General features: G+C 36.6%; 2 protein-coding genes across 4 annotated transcripts in view; one reads left to right on the forward strand and one right to left on the reverse strand.

The window, feature by feature from the left end:
- The window catches only part of LOC591166 (high affinity cAMP-specific and IBMX-insensitive 3',5'-cyclic phosphodiesterase 8B), a 72,261-nt gene extending 63,631 nt beyond the window's left edge, over window positions 1–8,630 (reverse strand). Inside the window, exon 1 of one of the 2 annotated variants that reach the window (XM_011670944.2) lies at window positions 8,136–8,630. In XM_011670944.2, coding sequence (XP_011669246.2) covers window positions 8,136–8,420 — 285 coding nt within the window. In that variant the 5' untranslated portion in view covers window positions 8,421–8,630. The remainder of the gene's footprint in view (window positions 1–8,135) is intronic. The other variant, XM_011670945.2, reaches the window with a different exon arrangement.
- A 1,664-nt stretch (window positions 8,631–10,294) lies between these two features.
- On the forward strand, window positions 10,295–17,546 carry LOC100891461 (nucleoside diphosphate-linked moiety X motif 17). Of its 2 annotated transcripts, XM_030977169.1 has the most exons (6): window positions 10,295–10,459; window positions 11,591–11,707; window positions 12,634–12,843; window positions 13,892–13,984; window positions 14,955–15,193; window positions 16,097–17,546. In XM_030977169.1, exons 1-6 carry the CDS (start codon window positions 10,373–10,375, stop codon window positions 16,260–16,262), a joined length of 912 nt encoding a protein of 303 aa, XP_030833029.1. In that variant the 5' UTR covers window positions 10,295–10,372; the 3' UTR covers window positions 16,263–17,546. The 2 variants fall into 2 exon arrangements, with proteins under 2 accessions (XP_030833029.1, XP_030833030.1); XM_030977170.1 differs by lacking the exon at window positions 13,892–13,984.
- The last annotated feature ends 766 nt before the right edge of the window (window positions 17,547–18,312 follow it).

Here is an 18,312-nt window from a genome sequence, read left to right on the forward strand (position 1 = left end):
TTTAAAAGAAACATCCTTTATAGCTTGAAAAATGCACACTGTAAAAAAAAATAGGAATATGAGGATGTCTGGCATGCCTTGTCCCTTTTTTCCCCCCATCTCTTTACAAATTCTAACCATGTCGGATATTGTCCTCAAGTAAACTAAAAGCATTAATGTTTCAACATTTGTGTCTTGAATATGATGTAAGATATTATCCTAGCAATTCATCTTGTATTTCCCTCCATCACACAGGGAATCAGCCTCTGGCATATCCTGACATTTTCGAAAACACTTCTGTTCAAATTGCTTCTTCTTTTTTTTCTCCAGAATTTGTGACACTTCCCACGTATCACCTATAAGCTGACTTGTTACATATTCACTTTCCTTGTTATGGAAAATGAAATTGAATAATCTCCAGCTCAGAAATTTCTTATTAAAAATTGAATAAATGTTTAATAATCATGTGTGTTTCTTATAATGTGTTGTGTATCTTGTGTAGGGTTTGTTTAAGTACATATTATGACTGTTTTTTTTTTGTGTGTGTGCATGTTTTTTTAAACTATTTTACTGTAGACCTATATTATTTTTTAACTCATATATATCTATATATATTTATACACTGTATTACCTATGTATTTTAATGTATATGCTGGATTTGAATTAAACAAATTGAATTGAATGAATTTCATTAGCATGTATGGCAACAGCATGTATCAAAAAGTAAGAACATACATGCATGCTTGGTATTTTCTTTCCAATTTTATGAAGGTACGTTACTTGAAATGGCCTAATAGCCTGGGGCCATCAAACTCCTGTACCGGGCAAATATATAAAAACAAAACAAACTAAACAAATTAATGAAAGATTGAGTAATATCTCATTAAAAATAGGAAAGTTATGAATATTTTAAGTTGTCCTCCGTGAAAAACAAATTTCATAAACTTTCATTTTCTTAATTATTGATGACGGAATAGATTTGTTTCATACAGGGGGTTGTATAAAAACATATTTGCAATAATTATATCTAAGGTGAATGTATGATTGAACATTTTCTTCAGGGAAAATCAAAAGAAAAATTGAACTTTTTTTAGTACAGGGTAAATGTGAGGGGACTTTGCAAGATACGACCTGATCCTCTCAATTTTCTGCTTCTATGAAAGCCAACATGATATCAAGGTGGACTTCCCCTTTAAAACTCAATCCCAATCACAACCATAACATAAACCCCGGATCCTGGAGTATTCATTTCCAGAGCAAATCAAGTCTGATCACTCATGTTGTAGTGTTGTTTCTACTTCATGATCAATCTCAATTGTGTAATCAAATATATTCCCTTTTCATGCTGTCATAAAGTTTATCAACATCAAAATATTAAAACATTAAAACTGTGTTTATAGTTATTCCTATTTTCTAATACAAATGTTATGATTATAATTGAACGACCTAGTACCTTAAACCTTTGTTTTCTTTTGTTATGCAAACAGTAATTGTTCACCTTTTGCATACATGTTATCAACTCCATAAATGTTGTCAAACGAAGTCATTAATGAAAATAGATCAAACATTGACCACACTCCTAAAATCTCATCTACCTGTACAATACATGGGTAAACTAATAAAAAATATACATTCCACAATGTTGTGTAAAGTGCGTCTCCTTTAATGAAGGCGTACAACGTGAGCAATAATGATTCTTATTCTGAGAACAACACGTTTCTGTCAAAACAGAAGTCAGAAAGCAAATACTGGTACCGGTAGATCAACACATTGACCATATGCTCGTATCTGTAAAAACTAATTACATTCCACAATATTTGTGTAATAATGTGTCTCGCGTAATGGAGGCCTTCTCGAAGGATCGTTTTCCGAAAACAACACTTTACACAGTTCAGCTGCCTCCTCTCTAATTGGCAAGAAAAACAATACGCAAGGTCAAAGGCTTGCAGTCATCACCATGGCAACCAGTCTGATTGCGCTATTAGCTTACCAGGGCTCAGCTAGCACAGGGCAACAAAATACCTCCTTGGACCTCTTTAATAAGGTTTAATATTAAGGGAAATACAACACAAAGTAAAGTAAATAAATCAGCAATGACTTGTCACCATAAAAACCAAAGGTCTCGCCTAGAAAAGGTAACAAGTTTACTTAGGTGAAGTGCGATAAGGAAATGCAAGATTTGGAAAGACACAAGTGCATAGAAACAGGTGCACAATCCCTATGACATATTGCACGAGTCTCTTATTTTCTCAGATCCCAGTATCGACCATTGGTTTAAAACTAAAACACTGGTTCTCATTTACATGTTGTCAACCATGCATGTCTTGCACCTAAATCAAAGTGCATGTAACAATAGACGCCTCAGACCCCTGGCTTTAATCATAAATGCCTGTCTCTATCCAGGGTTCTGATCTACATGTACAGTAACAACTAAATTACTCATACCCCTTGTAAAATTTATGTTTTTTGTGTTTTTTCGTAAATAATTAAAGAATGAAAGGTGGACTGGTTGAATTAGGGTCTTTGTGGAATACTTATAGATGTAAGCTTTATTATGTAACATTCTCAAGAGACATTAATCAGGAAAAATCAATTTTTTACATATTTAAAATATTGCATAACTTGGATTAAAGGGTATGAACAGTTGTCAACTGTATGTACTTGGAGAGGATCATCTGTTGTGAGAGCGTTTTAAAAAAATCTCTTAATTCAAATTTCTCTTCATTTCATAAACCTGATGAAGTTTTTAAAAGCCATGATTAAAATAGATTTTCAACATAACTGCTATAATATCACATTTTCACATTAATATGTGGGATGATCAAAGGACCTGCAGCAGATACAAGGGCTGGAAAATTAACAGTGGTCTTAGGGCAAAAAATAAACCCTATAAACACAAATTAGCTGTATTTTCAAAGATAAAGCCAGCATTTGACTTTTCAAATTAAAATTAATGTTATCATGCTATCATTTATAAAGTAATATGGACACTAAGAATTTTCAGCTTCCTTTAATAATTAATATATTGTGCACTAAGAATTGATTTTATTTGATCACAAGACCCATTCGTCAATTCCTTGCCACTTTCTAGGGTCCGTTACTCTGTTCATTATTTCATCCCTGAATGGCGTAGAACAAATACTAGATAATAGACCCTCTCCCCTACAAGCATACAGCAATATCCATGAAGGACACTAAATGGACCTCCTTGAGATCGAGAGGTAATTGTCTTCATCAGCTCAAGTTCCCCTAATAGCCCGCTATTTCTGATTTGGGAAATAAGCCAGAAGTTACAAATCGCGTCTTCATCAGCTCTAGACCCGACCTCAAAATTCGAAACTCGAGCTTGAGATACTTTGCTCAGCGTTCACACAAAGTGCGAGTCTTCGGGCTGGTGAAGACGCACCGGACAATAGCGGGATATTTTGCCAAATAGTGGGATATTTTGCAAACTAGCTAGCCCAAAATATCTTGAGATGATATAATCTCGACCAAATATCCCGCTAATTGCAACTGCGGGCTGAATGAAGATGCAAATTAGCTGGATAATTTGTGATCGGGATAGTTAAAATAGCGGGTTATGTGGTAAACTCAAGCTGATGAAAACAGGCCCACTGCAAATACACCTTTCTTTGTTTGTTGTCCAAAAGAGGGGGGGGGGATATTTGAAAAGATAAACAAGCCTTTTCTTAACCTATTTTGGGGTCTTTGTTTATTCTTTGGATTTTCTTTCGAAGGTTTCCCATTACACTTCTAATGTTCAAGGGATTGAGTAAACAGATGCCTTTTGTGGATGAGAAATCGATCAATGGTTTCTATTATTTGATGATCAGTTTACGTTCGTTGGTAAGTCATGATGTTTAGATTCCCAAACATGCTATCCCCTGGAGACAGTAGCAGGATCCATCTACAAACCAACAAAATATTTGAAATGAAATATTAAATGACAGAAGGAGGAAAAGAGGTATCCAGGGGCAATTTCATATGGTCAGACAGCTGGGTAAAAAATGGAATCTTGATTCATGTCCAGATTTTTGTTAATGAGGAGCTGGATTTATGATTTAAATTGATATGTCTCGGTCTGACTTTTGCTATTTTATTTCCTAAATTTCTTCAGATTCTTTATTATTTTTGTGCCCAATAAAAAATATCAAATAAATACACACAAAAATGAAAATAAAGAAGGGTAGGGAATAGGAAACTAGAGGACAATTTTCTAGGATATTTTTATATACCGGTAGCACTTTGTCAATTTCAATTTCTACTTAGGGCGCGTTCATGCTTGATTTTGAAGGCAGAATGAGCGATTTGTAACGCTCATCGTAATCGCAGTTCCACGGTGCACTGTTCATGCTCACTTCTCCAGGCAATTCTCCTTGGGTGGCCTTCAGCTGGATTCGCAAACCTGTGTGCGCATGCTACGTAGACCCACTAGAGGTCAGTGCGTTGACCCCATTTAAACACGTTTACAAATTGTAAACGCATCTTTTTGTGAGTTTACAATCGGCGATCGTGATCGCCGTTTTTCGTTGATTCTACAAAAGTGAGCATGAACGCAATCGTGTTTTAAACTAAACGCGTAACAGATGCCTGATTCTGGCCGTCAAAATCAAGCATGAACGCGCCCTTAGATTAATTTTAGTCTAGACTGATAGAATCGCATATGCTGTTGTCAAGCCTAAAGCTCATTAAATTAATTCATTTATATGTCAATACACAACCGAAGCACTTTCATTCTAACATTAAAATGGTATTAATTAGTAAATTAAACTTACTTAGCTGCTACATAATTTCAAAGGACTGAATGTTTCCATACTAAATAATAGACCACCTTCAGAGATGGGTGCCCCAATGATACACTGCCTTTTGTAGTAAGCTATTCCAGTGACTTGACAACAATGATGAACAGGAATTCAATCCTTCATTATATACAATAACTAACTAACCATGTAATCTGTCTATTCTCACAATACAATGTATCTTTCAAAGGGATCATAGTACACGCAAATGGACTAGTAGTCTTGGTTTGCAGACTTTCATGTACTCATGTACCCGATGTGTGATGTATTCAGTTTCAATATTAATTTACAGCAAGTCAACTACATAATATACTGAACTCACAAGGATTACAAGCACATAAATTAGTTGACATATTGCCCATTTCTTGTACATGCACACATACTTCTGATACTCTTACTTCTTTGGTGAAGGAAACACAATTATAAAATTACAATCGTTATATTTCCATTAGTGTCAATGGTAGTAAAAAATAAAATATGTTTTTTTCAAATTTGTTATTTGTGTAATGTAAATGGGAATAGGCCTAAACTTGAACTGACAAGTGTTCAGATGAAGTGGCTATGCTGTCTACTTGAGCTTATTCCTATGAGCAACAAAGCCACAAATTTGTGAGTGAAAATTTGACAAACTCAACAAAAATAGAAATAAAAAGAAAATAACAACAGATGCAGCTATTTTTCTTCTCCTACAAACACCAACCAATTGTTTTTTCCTCACAAATACCAAGACGTATTTGTACTTGAAAACTCAACTGAAATTACTATAAGAGCAAAATAACAAAATGTACACATTTTTTCATTTATGCTCTTCATAGTAATCATTACATTTTCCAAATGTGTTTTTCATAACAAATTCCAAGACAGCTTTCTACTTGAAAACTCATCGGAAAGAGGAAAAGTACAACAGATGCACATTTTTTTCTCATAATGCTCTTCACAATAAGCATTAAACTTTCAAATGTGTTCGTCCTAACAAGTTCAAAGATAGACTGCTATTTGGAAACTGAACAGGGATAGAAAATAAAAGAACAAATTTCAAAAGATGCTCATTTTAATGCACTACACAATAATCATTAAACTTTCAGAAGGGTTTTCACCTGCAAATTCCAAGACATATCGAACCGGAGTAGGTTTCTAAGCCTGGTTACTATGGGATCAATTGAAGTAGCACTTGACTAGAGTGAGTGACTAGACATAGGGTTAAGGGGATCAAGCCTAAACTTTAGTATCCATCCCCCCTGAAAGGCTATTTTGTCATGAGGAGTTACCCTGGGATTAGAGGGTCTATTGATCGATGTCACAAGTAGGGAAGGGATGGATTGGGTCATTATCACCTCTAACAACTGAAACAAAATATTGATTGTCACACCAAGGATAGGACAATATCCACTTGCCTTTTTTCTCTCCTCTCTGTATCCATCACATTCTCTTTTGTTTAGTTCACTGTTGTAATCAATAAGGTACTGATTTGGGCTGAAGATGGCATGCAAGTTTGTGGGATTCAGATCTATGATTTTTTACTCTATTAGAAAGCACATGCTTATTTTAAAATCTACAGTTTACAGTTACTATGTAGTGCATTAACTTCTCAAACCAGTAAAATATTTTCCAGACTTTTGACGAAAACTCTGGTTACGGTAGCTAAGTAAATCTCAAGAAATAAGATATCAGAAATCAAGATAAACATCAAAAGGTGTTGCAATTTCTGACATTTCATCTATTAAACATTTCAAATGTAATCTTTTCAAGTTGATAACCCATGCACGCTACTTAAGAACCCACAGACTAATAATTCTCTTACTCCCATGGCATACGTTTTAATACAAGAGCCACCCAGTTCCCTTTTTTAGGCAACTGATTAATATGCAGAATGGTTTTGGTCTTCTAATCTAATGTAAAATAAATAAGAGATTTAAAATAGTTAATAAAAGATTTTAAATAGTAAATAATTTATCTACTTGACAAATATATCATATCATTTTTCTCTCCTCTATCTCTAATACTCCAGAATTGTCTCTGTATCTCTGAGACATGATAGGCATCACACTGAATTTCGTAATATTATTTTGACACTTGCCACTGCTGCAAACAGCCTTTAAACAGCTCACTGCTCCCTTGTATTTTTATTTTCATTTTTGTTTGCTGCTGTGTGAACATAAATGACTTACATTCTTGTGGCCATGAACAGTTGATACATCATATCTTTGGAAAGTCAAACATTTCCATGCATACAAGAATATTGATTAGTAATCAATAGAGCATGTACCTAATAGCATCTGCATGGGCAAGAATACCGCATCCTTATTCATTTCAAGGTCAAGCTTCAAGATTCTTCCTTCCTCTTGAGGCAGAAAGCTATGGCCTCGCCCTTTATATAGAAACTAATAATATCAGAAAACTATACAATGTATTTCATATTGCATTATTGGAAGCATGAACTACAAAAGATGGGAGCTACAAAAATGAATATCTGTATCCATCCATTCCAATTCTTGCCTCGGGTGTACTAGCATTGAATGGTAATTTCACTCTGGGGAGGGGGGGAGGGGGAGGGGGGAGGGGGAGACCTGAACATCATCTGAAAACACCATAAAGCACTCTAGACTTTGATCTTTTTATAGGGTTCTTTTCAGAAAGTGATTTTGCAGATATACATTGCTCGTGTGAACCCCCCCCCCCCCCCCCCCCCCCGTTGTTTTTAAGGGCCGAGAGTCAAAAAGAAATACAGTGCAACAAATAATTCACACCCTTCACTCTCTTCATATGCATTAAATTGCCGCACCGTTGTTGGTAAAGCCCCTCCCACCCCGGCCCGCCCATATAGGCCTACACAGCAAAAAAGCTTCCCTTTTATATTCACCCCTGCCCCCACCCATGGACCAACTACGAACGTCCATGCTCCCCCTCATCATTCTAGATACAGCAATATGTTATTTTGAAGGGAAAACATGACTTTGAATTAATAGACCATTTATAAAAATGCAACAGATGGAATTTGATGGAATTATACTACAGCTGTTTTACTTGTCAATTAGTGTTCACATTTGAATGAACCTTGTTCAGTTGTCTGAGAAATCAGACATTTTGTTTCTCCGTTTATATCATGCTTACTGGACTTTTGATGCCTAAAAAATCCAGAAATACTCATACTACAGGGCAGCAAAATACTATAGTATCAGATTTGATACTGTAGGCCTAAAAGTCTGTAGTCTGCATTCTGTACAAGATTTTCAGAAGATCATAAAGATACATTCTCATATCAATATAACATTCACATTTATTGGAACAGTCTTTCTGGTGTCATGTTTGAATATTTTGACATATTGACTTTTCATCCTCCCTTATATATTTTCCTACCTTCATTGTGACTGTAGATCTACTGGTCTGAGTCTCCGCCTCTATGCTTATAGTTCCACGCCGGTCCATGCGGCCATGTATCATACTAATGGTTCCTACACCAGCAGTCCCTGATGAACTTGTAACTTCCAAGCCTCCGTCCGCCCCGCCGGACCCGCCGGCGGTCCGGACCTGAAGATGCTGCTGAACGCCAAACGACGACGGTCTTGGAGAATTCGATTCGTCTGAATCTCGGCAATAAACAACTCCACTTTGTGAGACAGTAATACTGGGCGCACAGCCCATGGCAAGCCACAAAAATACAGAGGGTTGATGATGGTAGGTTCCTTTAAAAAATCTGTGAATTTAATTCCCGAACTGATCAATATACTCCGACTTTGCTGTACGCCGCATCACACCACCTCCGAAGGATGCCGCTCACACACAATAACAAAACTGCGCTCAATGTAGTTTTTCATGCATTATTGCGATGGCGGTAGTGCACGGCGCGCATCTATTGGTGTCTTGTTGGTACCGTGGCGCGCTAGCTCGAGAAGATGCGTCGATGATGTAGCGAAACAGCATCTAATGATCATTATCATTATTATCATTAGGAGAGGGATGTTCTCCAAGCGGGATGGAGGCGGTTGGCCTTATTAGTCCCTATCGTTTTATTTTCTACATGTTGCCAACTATGACGTAATATGCGGATATGATGATGGAGTGGGTGGGGGCATAATTTTGGTCGATACAGGGTAGGGTGCACTGATATACTATCTACAACATAACGTTGCCCATCTTGAATCTTTTCATGCCATATGATCGTGACAACATTGTTTATTCTTGATATATCAGACTCCGTGACTCGTTTTATTGATCAACAAATTAAGCTCTGCATGAGAAGAAAGAAATCGAGAAAAAAAATCAATCTTTATGGGCAACATTGTCCAATAATGGGAATGGAACAGTTACAAGTTATTAGGGGGTAGGCGATACACGTAACCCCTTGTTTGGGGTAAAGACCCTCCTCTGCCCCTCCCCCCCCCCCCCCCTCCTTATTTTTTCTTAGAAAAACTTCACTGATGCCTAAATAGGGCGTTTTACACTTTCGTGCCCATTCTTACGATCGTGCTCTTTTATCATTGTGCCCACTCCCCCAACAAAAATACATTCCACCGCCCTTGTTTATGTTCGCCTAGAAAAATATTCAAAACAATTTAATTCGTTAAGTTCTCAAAAGGATCCCAGCTCATCTGCGATTATCGTCAGTTTTTATAAAGACAGGAAAATCGGAGGAACAGAATGATAAAAGTTTGAGAAAAATTGGACAATAAATTAAACAAAATTATGACCTTTCAAATTAAACTCCGTTTCCTTGACAATCAGCCATGCATGAAGTCTTTCATCTACGGCTGATTGTCAACGAAACGGAGTTAAGTCTTTTGTCAACTCTGTTTGCTGCTACGGCAGGCAGCCAGTGAAAACGAATTCGTTTGATAAAATTTTGGAAATGCAAGCGCTACTTTAAACAAACAGAACTTGGTCATTCCTTGCTCATTTTTCATGATTGAGGTGTCATATGGAAGGGCAGAAACTCAACTTTCTAGAAATGTGATTTTCTCTTTGAAATTCAGATACCGCCTGCCAAATGATTTTTTGGTTTCCTCTCTTCAAATTGGTTTTAATCACTCATGCGTGAAATATGCACTATATGAGTTGCATCAAATGAAAGAGGAGGATCTAAGCTTTCCAAATATGTGTCATTTATTAATTATAATTGTGATTAAGTTATGATAAAAACATCGATAATTCTCGGTTTCGTTTTTTCTGGGACGCACTGTATAACAACTACCTAATGCTTATCTTTACTACTGTTAAAACATCAACACTTGTTGGCACAATATAATGCCATCCCTCCCGTTCGTCATTCCTACCCCCCCCCCCCCCCCCCCCCCCCCTCCTCCTCCTCCTCCCTCCGTGTACTTTAGAGAAAACGAATAGGACAAGGCCCGATGTATCCCTTTTATACACATTGGTTTAACATAAGCGAGAATCTAAAATGCACTCATAACTTGGCCTATTCATTTTTTTTTCTCCATATTTTGATCCGACTGAACATTCAACGTAGTGGGCGCAGTAGTAACACAAAATCAGCTGCAGCAACACAAAATCATCTGTAGTGCAGTGGTTATGTAACCACATCACTTAGGAAACACACAGTTCAAGTTATTGACGAAACGACGGATTCCAGCAAGGCGATGGCAAATTTGAAAGTACCAGAGAGAATTCTCGTTTACCTTCGTAATTTATCAAAGGGGTCGATAGAAAGAGCTGTTTTTAAGGATGTAAGAGTGCACAGATTTTACTTAGCTACAATTTCGCCTACAGTCCCACACTAACATTAGTTTGTGTGTGTAGTCTACATGCATTAATTGAGAATGACGATAATGTTGTTGATGACTTTTGTCTTGATGATGATGATGATGATGATGATGACGATAATATGTAGCAGCGTATCCAGGATTTTCCAAAAGGAAGTGGGGGGGGGGGCAAGTTCATGCTCTTGAGTTTTTTAGCAATACAGAACCTTGGCACTCTCGTGAAGTTACTGGCACTAGCCACTGCACTAGTCTAGTGTATACAATTTTACACACAAACTTCTGTATTCTGAGCTGTGTATAATACTAGTCTATGCTTATGGGGAGATGGAATCTCATAATATCCCCCACAGGCATTACACGCAATCGCGCAATGAACTGCTACGTCAAAAGTCAATGAGCATTGGCTTATTTCACGAAAATGACAGCACCTTCAAGAAAGCCATTTTGAACAGTTAAAAACTCTTATAAGTATTATCTATCCCTTTCAAGTGGGGGGTGTCAAGGCCAGGGGAGAAGTTAGGAAGAAGCCTCCGGTCTCTCCTGAGTTTATATTCATTAAGAACCACTATTAAAGATTGCTTTCACCAGCTGCAAAAATTATAATTTTTCTCCTGGAAAATGCGATATCATATATACTGCATATGAAGATTCACAGTTAAAACTGTAACTCCTCATTTATCTTGACTGTATCTTAGTACCGGTACACAGTAAAGTTTCTAGATCATTTTTGGCAATAGTTTTTACCTTACTCCTCAAAGCAGTCAATATAACAGTCCATTTAGGATGACAAAAGCATTGGTCTTAGTAATTGCCTATGCCGTCAAGTTGACCATATTCGGTAGGAATACTTCATAGGGAGTGGAGATGGTGCACATTGTGCATGAATGAATCTGATGACCAGGGTATTAATATTTGTAAAGCGCTTAGCGACGATATACCGTATTAAGCGCTATATATAAATCCAAATTATGGTATTATTATTTGTGGGCATTTTGCCCTGTTGTGTAGGTAGTATTCCAACGAAGGTTAATCTATACATGCTTTCTATTATAATTTGTGTGACTATTTCTGAATCTATTTTCATTTACTGTGTAGTGTATCTTAGACTCTCTGGGACATAGTGGATTAGAGGCCCTGGTCAGCTGTACTTTAGAAGACAACCGACTCGTAATATCAAATCCAACCAAAGAAACAGATGCAGTTGTACTAAAGGTTAGCGCATTTACTGTAAAACCCAGAAAACTTCTGTGCATTAAATAATAAATATTCACAAAGTTTGCGAACTGTTCAGATCTTTGCAAAAGTGTTGTACCATAAAATCTTTGAAGTACAATTTATAAGACATTTAATTTTTGTGATTCAAAATAGTTTCTTGATTTGGAAATATGCTCTTCTTTAAAAATCACAATGGTTTAAGGTTTTACAGTTATAACATTTGTGTACCAATGGCACAAAAATAATTTGTATTAGAGTGATAGCGGTAACTTATTGATATACATGATAAACATCAAGGGCCCAATTATAGACGCTGCATTGGTCTAGAATCGGATTGTAGGGTGGCATTGATAACTTGTGTCATGTAAATTGTGATAGAGCTGGTCATGAATAGCATTTTCAAGAATCTTTCAAAATAGGTGGCAAGGCCCAAATAGGTCTATAGCTTTCCACCCTAGCACGGTCATCACCTTTTAAAGGTAGGCGTTACTACTGCAGCTAGAAGGAATTAGATCACACAGCGAGCCAACGAGGTCACTGTGACAGGTGGCTATCTCATTAACTCAGCTCTCATTTAACATAAGAAAAAGAGGATCATGGGGGACCAACAGGCACCAATTTGGGAAGTTTTCTATATAGAGGGAGCAAGTAGCTACAAGTAGGACAGTGTGCCTTTAAAAGGGGTGTTACTTTGACTACTTTCCTTCTCTTAGGAAATGTACTCATTTGCCAGGTTTATTCATTATAATTATATGCTAAAGAAAGAACATTGTGTTTAATATACTGCATATTTGTTCAATACACTGTATACATGTGTTTCAATGGGTCTACGGGTGAGGGCTTACTTATGACAGTTCATAAAACACTGCCCTCTACTTTCAAACACAAGAAAGATAGTATCCCCATGTGTCTCTTTTACCCAGCATCCTTCATTCTGCCCTTGTCATGGCTTATCGTCCAGTGATGTAACTAACATAACGCAGGAGGTGCTTGACCGTGGTGTGGACTGTGGAGTGGTCACTCTGCTCTGGTCCTCTGACCAGTACCTTCTCTTGACCAGAAGAGCATCCCATCTCCGTAATTTTCCAGGCGTCTGGGTTCCTCCAGGCGGTCACTTGGAGAGGGGAGAAACGGTGAGTCTAAAGTCCTTTCAGATGTTTCCAAAATGATTTTGCTTTTATTTCATTGTGTCCACGGCTCTGCTCCACAGTACAATATTACTTTGATAAATCATTAATATCCATCCAGATCTTCATTTTGTCAGATCTGCACTTTCAAAACTCTCTTCTTGGTCTTCCTAAGCTCAATACTAAGTTGGGGGGGGAGATCCTTTGCCCATGCTTCATTGTGGAATGCTCTCCCTCAATAGATATAATAGCCGATCAGTTAAAGTGTTTAAAAATAATCTCTAAATGTATCTGTATAATTTGACATATAATTAATTGTTCTTTCATTTTGGTATGTTCTGTCTTAGTCATATTCCTTTGTTTATAATGCAGTTGCTTTTATGTGATCCTTTTTTTTTCTTCTTCAAATGTACACCTTAATCATTTGCTTTTGAAATGGATTTAGTGCCTTTTAGATCTTATATATTATTATTATTAGTAGTAGTAGTAGTAGTAGTACTATTATTATTATTACTATTAATATTTTGAGGTTGGAGTTACATCATCTTTAAAGCAAAGAATGAATTGAACTGCAGAATCTCCAACCCAATAAATTAAAGAGAAGGTTGAGTTCTGGGAAGAGGTGAAAAATAATTTGTGAGCATTAGGTACTCATTCTTATTATGCAAGTGTGGAAGAAAATCAGTTAAGACATGTTCCCTGAAAAGCATGGCTCTTCAAATGCCTTCATATTCTAAATATGCATGTAACATCGTAAAAATCGGGGGGGGGGGGGGCCGGCTTTTTACGCCACGTGTTCGTGTAGTCCCATATACATCTTTCTGTGCAAGTGTTTGTAACTTTACCAAGACTTGGCCACATTTCTTATCATTTTGATGATTCCAGAACCTTGCAATACACACAAATTCTAGTATGCTAGATGATCAACCTTTTCTGGTCGGTTCCACACCGTTTCTTTCACAATGCAATCGCATGACCAGAACTCAACTTCATCTTTAAGCTGTGTGATTATCATCATTATAATTTCATTATTATCAATTCTTCTCTTCTCTAGCTAGTTGAAGCCGGGTTGAGAGAGTTACATGAAGAGACCGGAATTGAAGTAGACCCAAATAAATGCAGTCCGAATATAGTTGCTTTATGGGAGGTAAACAAACGTTTGTTTTACTCTACGTGCTTGCAATACTACTTCTTTTGTCATTTATAACAAATCTTTAGGGATTTATTTAGCCTACAAGAAATCAACTTAATTGGAATCATCGTGTCATCGGGTTGGGTCTGGTGGTCGCTTTACCTGACCTTTTGTGTAAACATGCCCCTTTATTCACAAAATGTTGGGGGTAATGTTTGTGAAATAAACCCTCTCATATACATATGGTCTGGTCCAATTTACCTGACACTTTGTGGAAACCTAAAGGCAAATCTATGAAAGGTCGCTTCCCTTAACGTGCTTCTTCACCTGAACTTCCATGTTTGTTTCACGAAGGGTCGTGTAACGCGACTAACCGACCTGAAGCAATGGCCTGATGATTCAATGTAAGCCCAAGCATTCTATATTAGGACTAAATTTCACTTGATTTCCAGACTGTTATGACTTTTATGACAATCAGAACTGTGGAGCTTAGACTAAGTATGCCTATCCATAAGCAAACCTTACTAAACAAATCAAGAGTCAGATAAAACTGCTGTAATGCACTATAAATCAAATGCATTTTTTATGTTGTTGTAAATTTCACGTGGCAAAATATGTAAGAACATCTATGTTGATTTATATGAACAAAAGAGGAAGGCTAGGATGAACTGTTCTTTAGGAAGATCATTATCTTTTGTATGTAATACTTTAGCCCCCATAAATCATTCTAAGAACTCTCTGAATTATAAGTTTTAAAGCCCCACTGCACTACTTACAACTACTTGCGCCCTCTATAAAGCAAACTATGCCTAATCAGTGACCATTGGTCCCCCATGATCCTCTTTTTCTTATGTTAAGTGAGAGCTGATTTGATGAGATAACCACCTGTCAGTGACCTTGCAGGGTGGTCTAATCCCTCCTGTAAACTAGTACTGATAGGCTTTAAGTAGACATCTTATACCTTCTTCCCTTCAATTCCTTGCAGTCTGTTTATCCACCTTTACTGTCCCGGGGTCTCCCCAAGAAACACCACATAGTAGTCTACCAGTCAGTCACTTCATCCAAAACCCACCAGCAGCTAGACGCAGAACTCAAGCTGGATGCCAATGAAGTTGGTGCTTCAGCCTGGTTAGAGGAGTCTATTGTGAGGGCACTAACGAAGCTATCAGAGGAGAGTGGAGAGAAATGTGAGGCAGTACTGAAAGAGATTCCTGATACAATAAGGTAATGATTTTAGGGAATGTGTTGGTCAAGTCAAGTGAAGAAATACATGTATTAGTAGGATATTGGGATTAGACGAAGAAATTTGGTCAGTAGTCACAATTGGATGAATTAATGTATCTCTGATGTTCTTTATCCACAGACATAACAAATCAACATATCTAATCCAAATAGAACCCACTTAAGTGTGGCATATACAGTGAGTTTGAAAAGTTACATAATCATGGTATTATTAGCTCATTGAAAATGATGGTAAAATCCTGTTTTGTGAATATGAATATATTTAATGACCCATTTTTTTTATTATCATTAAATAGTCTTGGTGCTACAATGATTTCAGATTTTTTGTAACTGATTTTCATATTTATTTCTTTAAGATTCCATATTGTACAACACAAAGTTGTATTACTGTTAATAATACATTAGTTTGCTCAAGTGTGAATAAGTAGAAATTTTAGGCTGTTTAATAAAAAAATATACCTCATTACCCGTTGACCTTTTATATATTTTCATTTAACATTAATTATATGGCCTAAAAATCTCTAGTAGCTGAGACCAGGCTAATTCTGGGCGGTTTAAAAAAAGATCTAAAAAGCTCAGTAATTATTTCTGATGTGGAAAAATTGGAGAAAAATATAAAAAACTTACAATCTAAAAAACTTACAATTTGCCATCAATATTAACTTCTATGGCAACATCATTCAACAGCCAATCAAATCAAGGTTTCCATGAAAGTTACCATTAATTACAAAGCTACCATCAATTGTAAGTTTTATGCAAATGGGCCAAGGTGTAAAAATGCAAACAGGCTGCAAATATTGCACTTACGTGTATGTAATGGCAATTAAATTAAGAAAATAATTATACAATAACGATTCTTTTCTCTCAATTCTATCATAATTACAGAGGCCATGTTGTGGATCCCGTCACAGGGAAGGCAGCTGATGATCAAATACCCACCAGAGTCTTCTATCAAAGAGCGCCACCTAGTGGTGAAGATATAGAGAGGCTCAGCACAGGAAGCTTGTTTGCTATGCAGAGTTGGTTGAAGAAGTATTCAGCAGCATCGTGACGGCAGGATTAGAGTTGCCCGATCGGAAGTTCCTATTCACAAAGCATCTCTGTCTGCTTACAACCGTACTCGCTTGAACACCAATTCGGCTATGAAGCATCGGTTGAAAAAATAACACTGCAGCATCATGACGGGGGAATTAAAGACCCTGTCGAAAGTGAAAAAGGAAATAGATGAATTGTACATCAACCGAAAGCGAATGAGCCACAGATTAGAATAATACCAATTATATGCTACTTTTAGTGTATGTCAGAGAAGTAACAGCTCTCTGAAAAATCTAAATCTAAAGCTTTGAAAATCAGAAGTTGTCACCCTAAAAACTAGCTATCAACTTGATGACATCATGTTATGCGGAGTATGCATAATCGCAATGACTTTGCATTAATTAAGCCCGGCTCATGGCCTCAGCTATATACATGTAGGCGAGCCAATTGGGTCCGCATGTTATGTCGTTACTGTTGCTACGGCAAATCTGACCCCTGTTGACCCGTAATTTGGTGAGGTGCGGAAAATGAGGTTTTAATTTGCTTTTGTGCAATACTGTAAGGGAAAATATTTGTTATTCCTTTAAATTTGTATCCTACATACATTCAGCTTTCCATTGATATAAAGTTGTATTTTCATCAGATTTGAGTCTTCAAGGATGATGCAATAGGAGTAACTCTGCATAATGCATCACAACTTGCTCACACCAGTTCTTGATGGAATTCCCATTTAATTAATGCTTGCACAAATCTGGCACGCAGCCAACTCTGTACCAACTGGTGGGACATTACCCAGTTGCGGGGTTTCTCAGAGCATGACTTAAGGGGAAGCAGGAAGTGTTCAGTTTGGTTCAGGAGAAGCAAATGTTTGAGAATTTCTCTGCAGGGGGGGGGGGGGGAGGGTGAAGTGCTTAAAAACGTTGTTATATGTATTAAGCGCTGTATAAACACATATTATTTTTATTTTTAAAACAGAAGTATGATGTAATGTAACAACAAAGTGCTTTTTGTTTCCGGGGTACTTACAGTTTCAGGCTTTACAAGAAGTTAAAACCAATTTCCTAGAATAACATTTGTATGAAGTTAAAACCTATTTCCTAGAATAACATTTGTATGAAGTTAAAACCTTTTTCCTAGAATAACATTTGTATGAAAGATGCAGCTGCACTTAACATGTAATTGTAGACCATTTCCATTTTTGTACATAAATCATTGATTGTGTAATACATTATATTTTTATACTGCCTTTTTAAGGAATTACCATTGATCTTCAGAATCTGCAATACATTGACTCATTTTTTTAATTTTTTAATTGGAAGTGAAAAAATTAGACAAATAAGGTATTGACCAATAACTGCTAGCGTGATATGAGATTGGTTACATTGGTTGTAATCTTGATTATGTGCCTCAAGCTTGAAGTAGTATGTGGAAGGGGTTACAGCAATTGTAATGGTTATTGAAGGCATTGTTAAACAATGTTTCCAATTTTACAAATATGAGATGCACGGCCTTGCCTATTATCAGTGTCTGTGATATGGTGTAATATTGAAGCCCTAAAAAATTGCTCTTCAAAATGATCATGAAGTGCTTTAAGACAGTAAAAGTCTTTAGTGACTGGTTTTTACCATACTCATTTTCCCCAGTAGACTGTAGTGTTATAAAAAATGTTTAACGATTTTTGAAATTTCTAATTCCAATCATAAATATCTTGATTATCAAACATGCGATTGGCTTGTAAAAGTCATGGGTTTCATTTCTGACCTAAAGGTTTAAAATTATGAATGCAGCATGAGCTAAATCCAGGATTTTGTTTAGAATCATATGCAAAGTTACCTAATACCTTTAAGAAAATTATGTATTTTTTAATCATGCAGGTATTTGATTTTACTTTGGTGGAGTCTGTGAATGTAGATTAAAATCTCTCAAAACTACTTGAGTGCCATGGCAGGATTAAAAAAACAAACACAGTCTCTTCCCCTTTGATTCACTGTCCATTGACTTGTTCATTCGGCCACATATATTTTTAGGAAATAGCTTTTTTGTAAGGAGCAATCTGTGTTCTGAAT

The sequence above is a fragment of the Strongylocentrotus purpuratus genome, unplaced genomic scaffold, assembly GCF_000002235.5.
Source record: "Strongylocentrotus purpuratus isolate Spur 01 unplaced genomic scaffold, Spur_5.0 spur5_scaffold_9, whole genome shotgun sequence".
NCBI classification, from domain to species: Eukaryota; Metazoa; Echinodermata; class Echinoidea; order Camarodonta; family Strongylocentrotidae; genus Strongylocentrotus; species Strongylocentrotus purpuratus.

Bases quoted from the DNA above. Each gene is read 5' to 3' on its own strand.
- LOC100891461 (XM_030977169.1), top strand. From the start codon at position 10,373: ATGGCAAATTTGAAAGTACCAGAGAGAATTCTCGTTTACCTTCGTAAT. The intron at 11,708-12,633 runs GTTAGCGCATTT...TCTTTTACCCAG, and splicing joins CAGATGCAGTTGTACTAAAG to CATCCTTCATTCTGCCCTTG. The intron at 12,844-13,891 runs GTGAGTCTAAAG...TCTCTTCTCTAG, and splicing joins ACTTGGAGAGGGGAGAAACG to CTAGTTGAAGCCGGGTTGAG.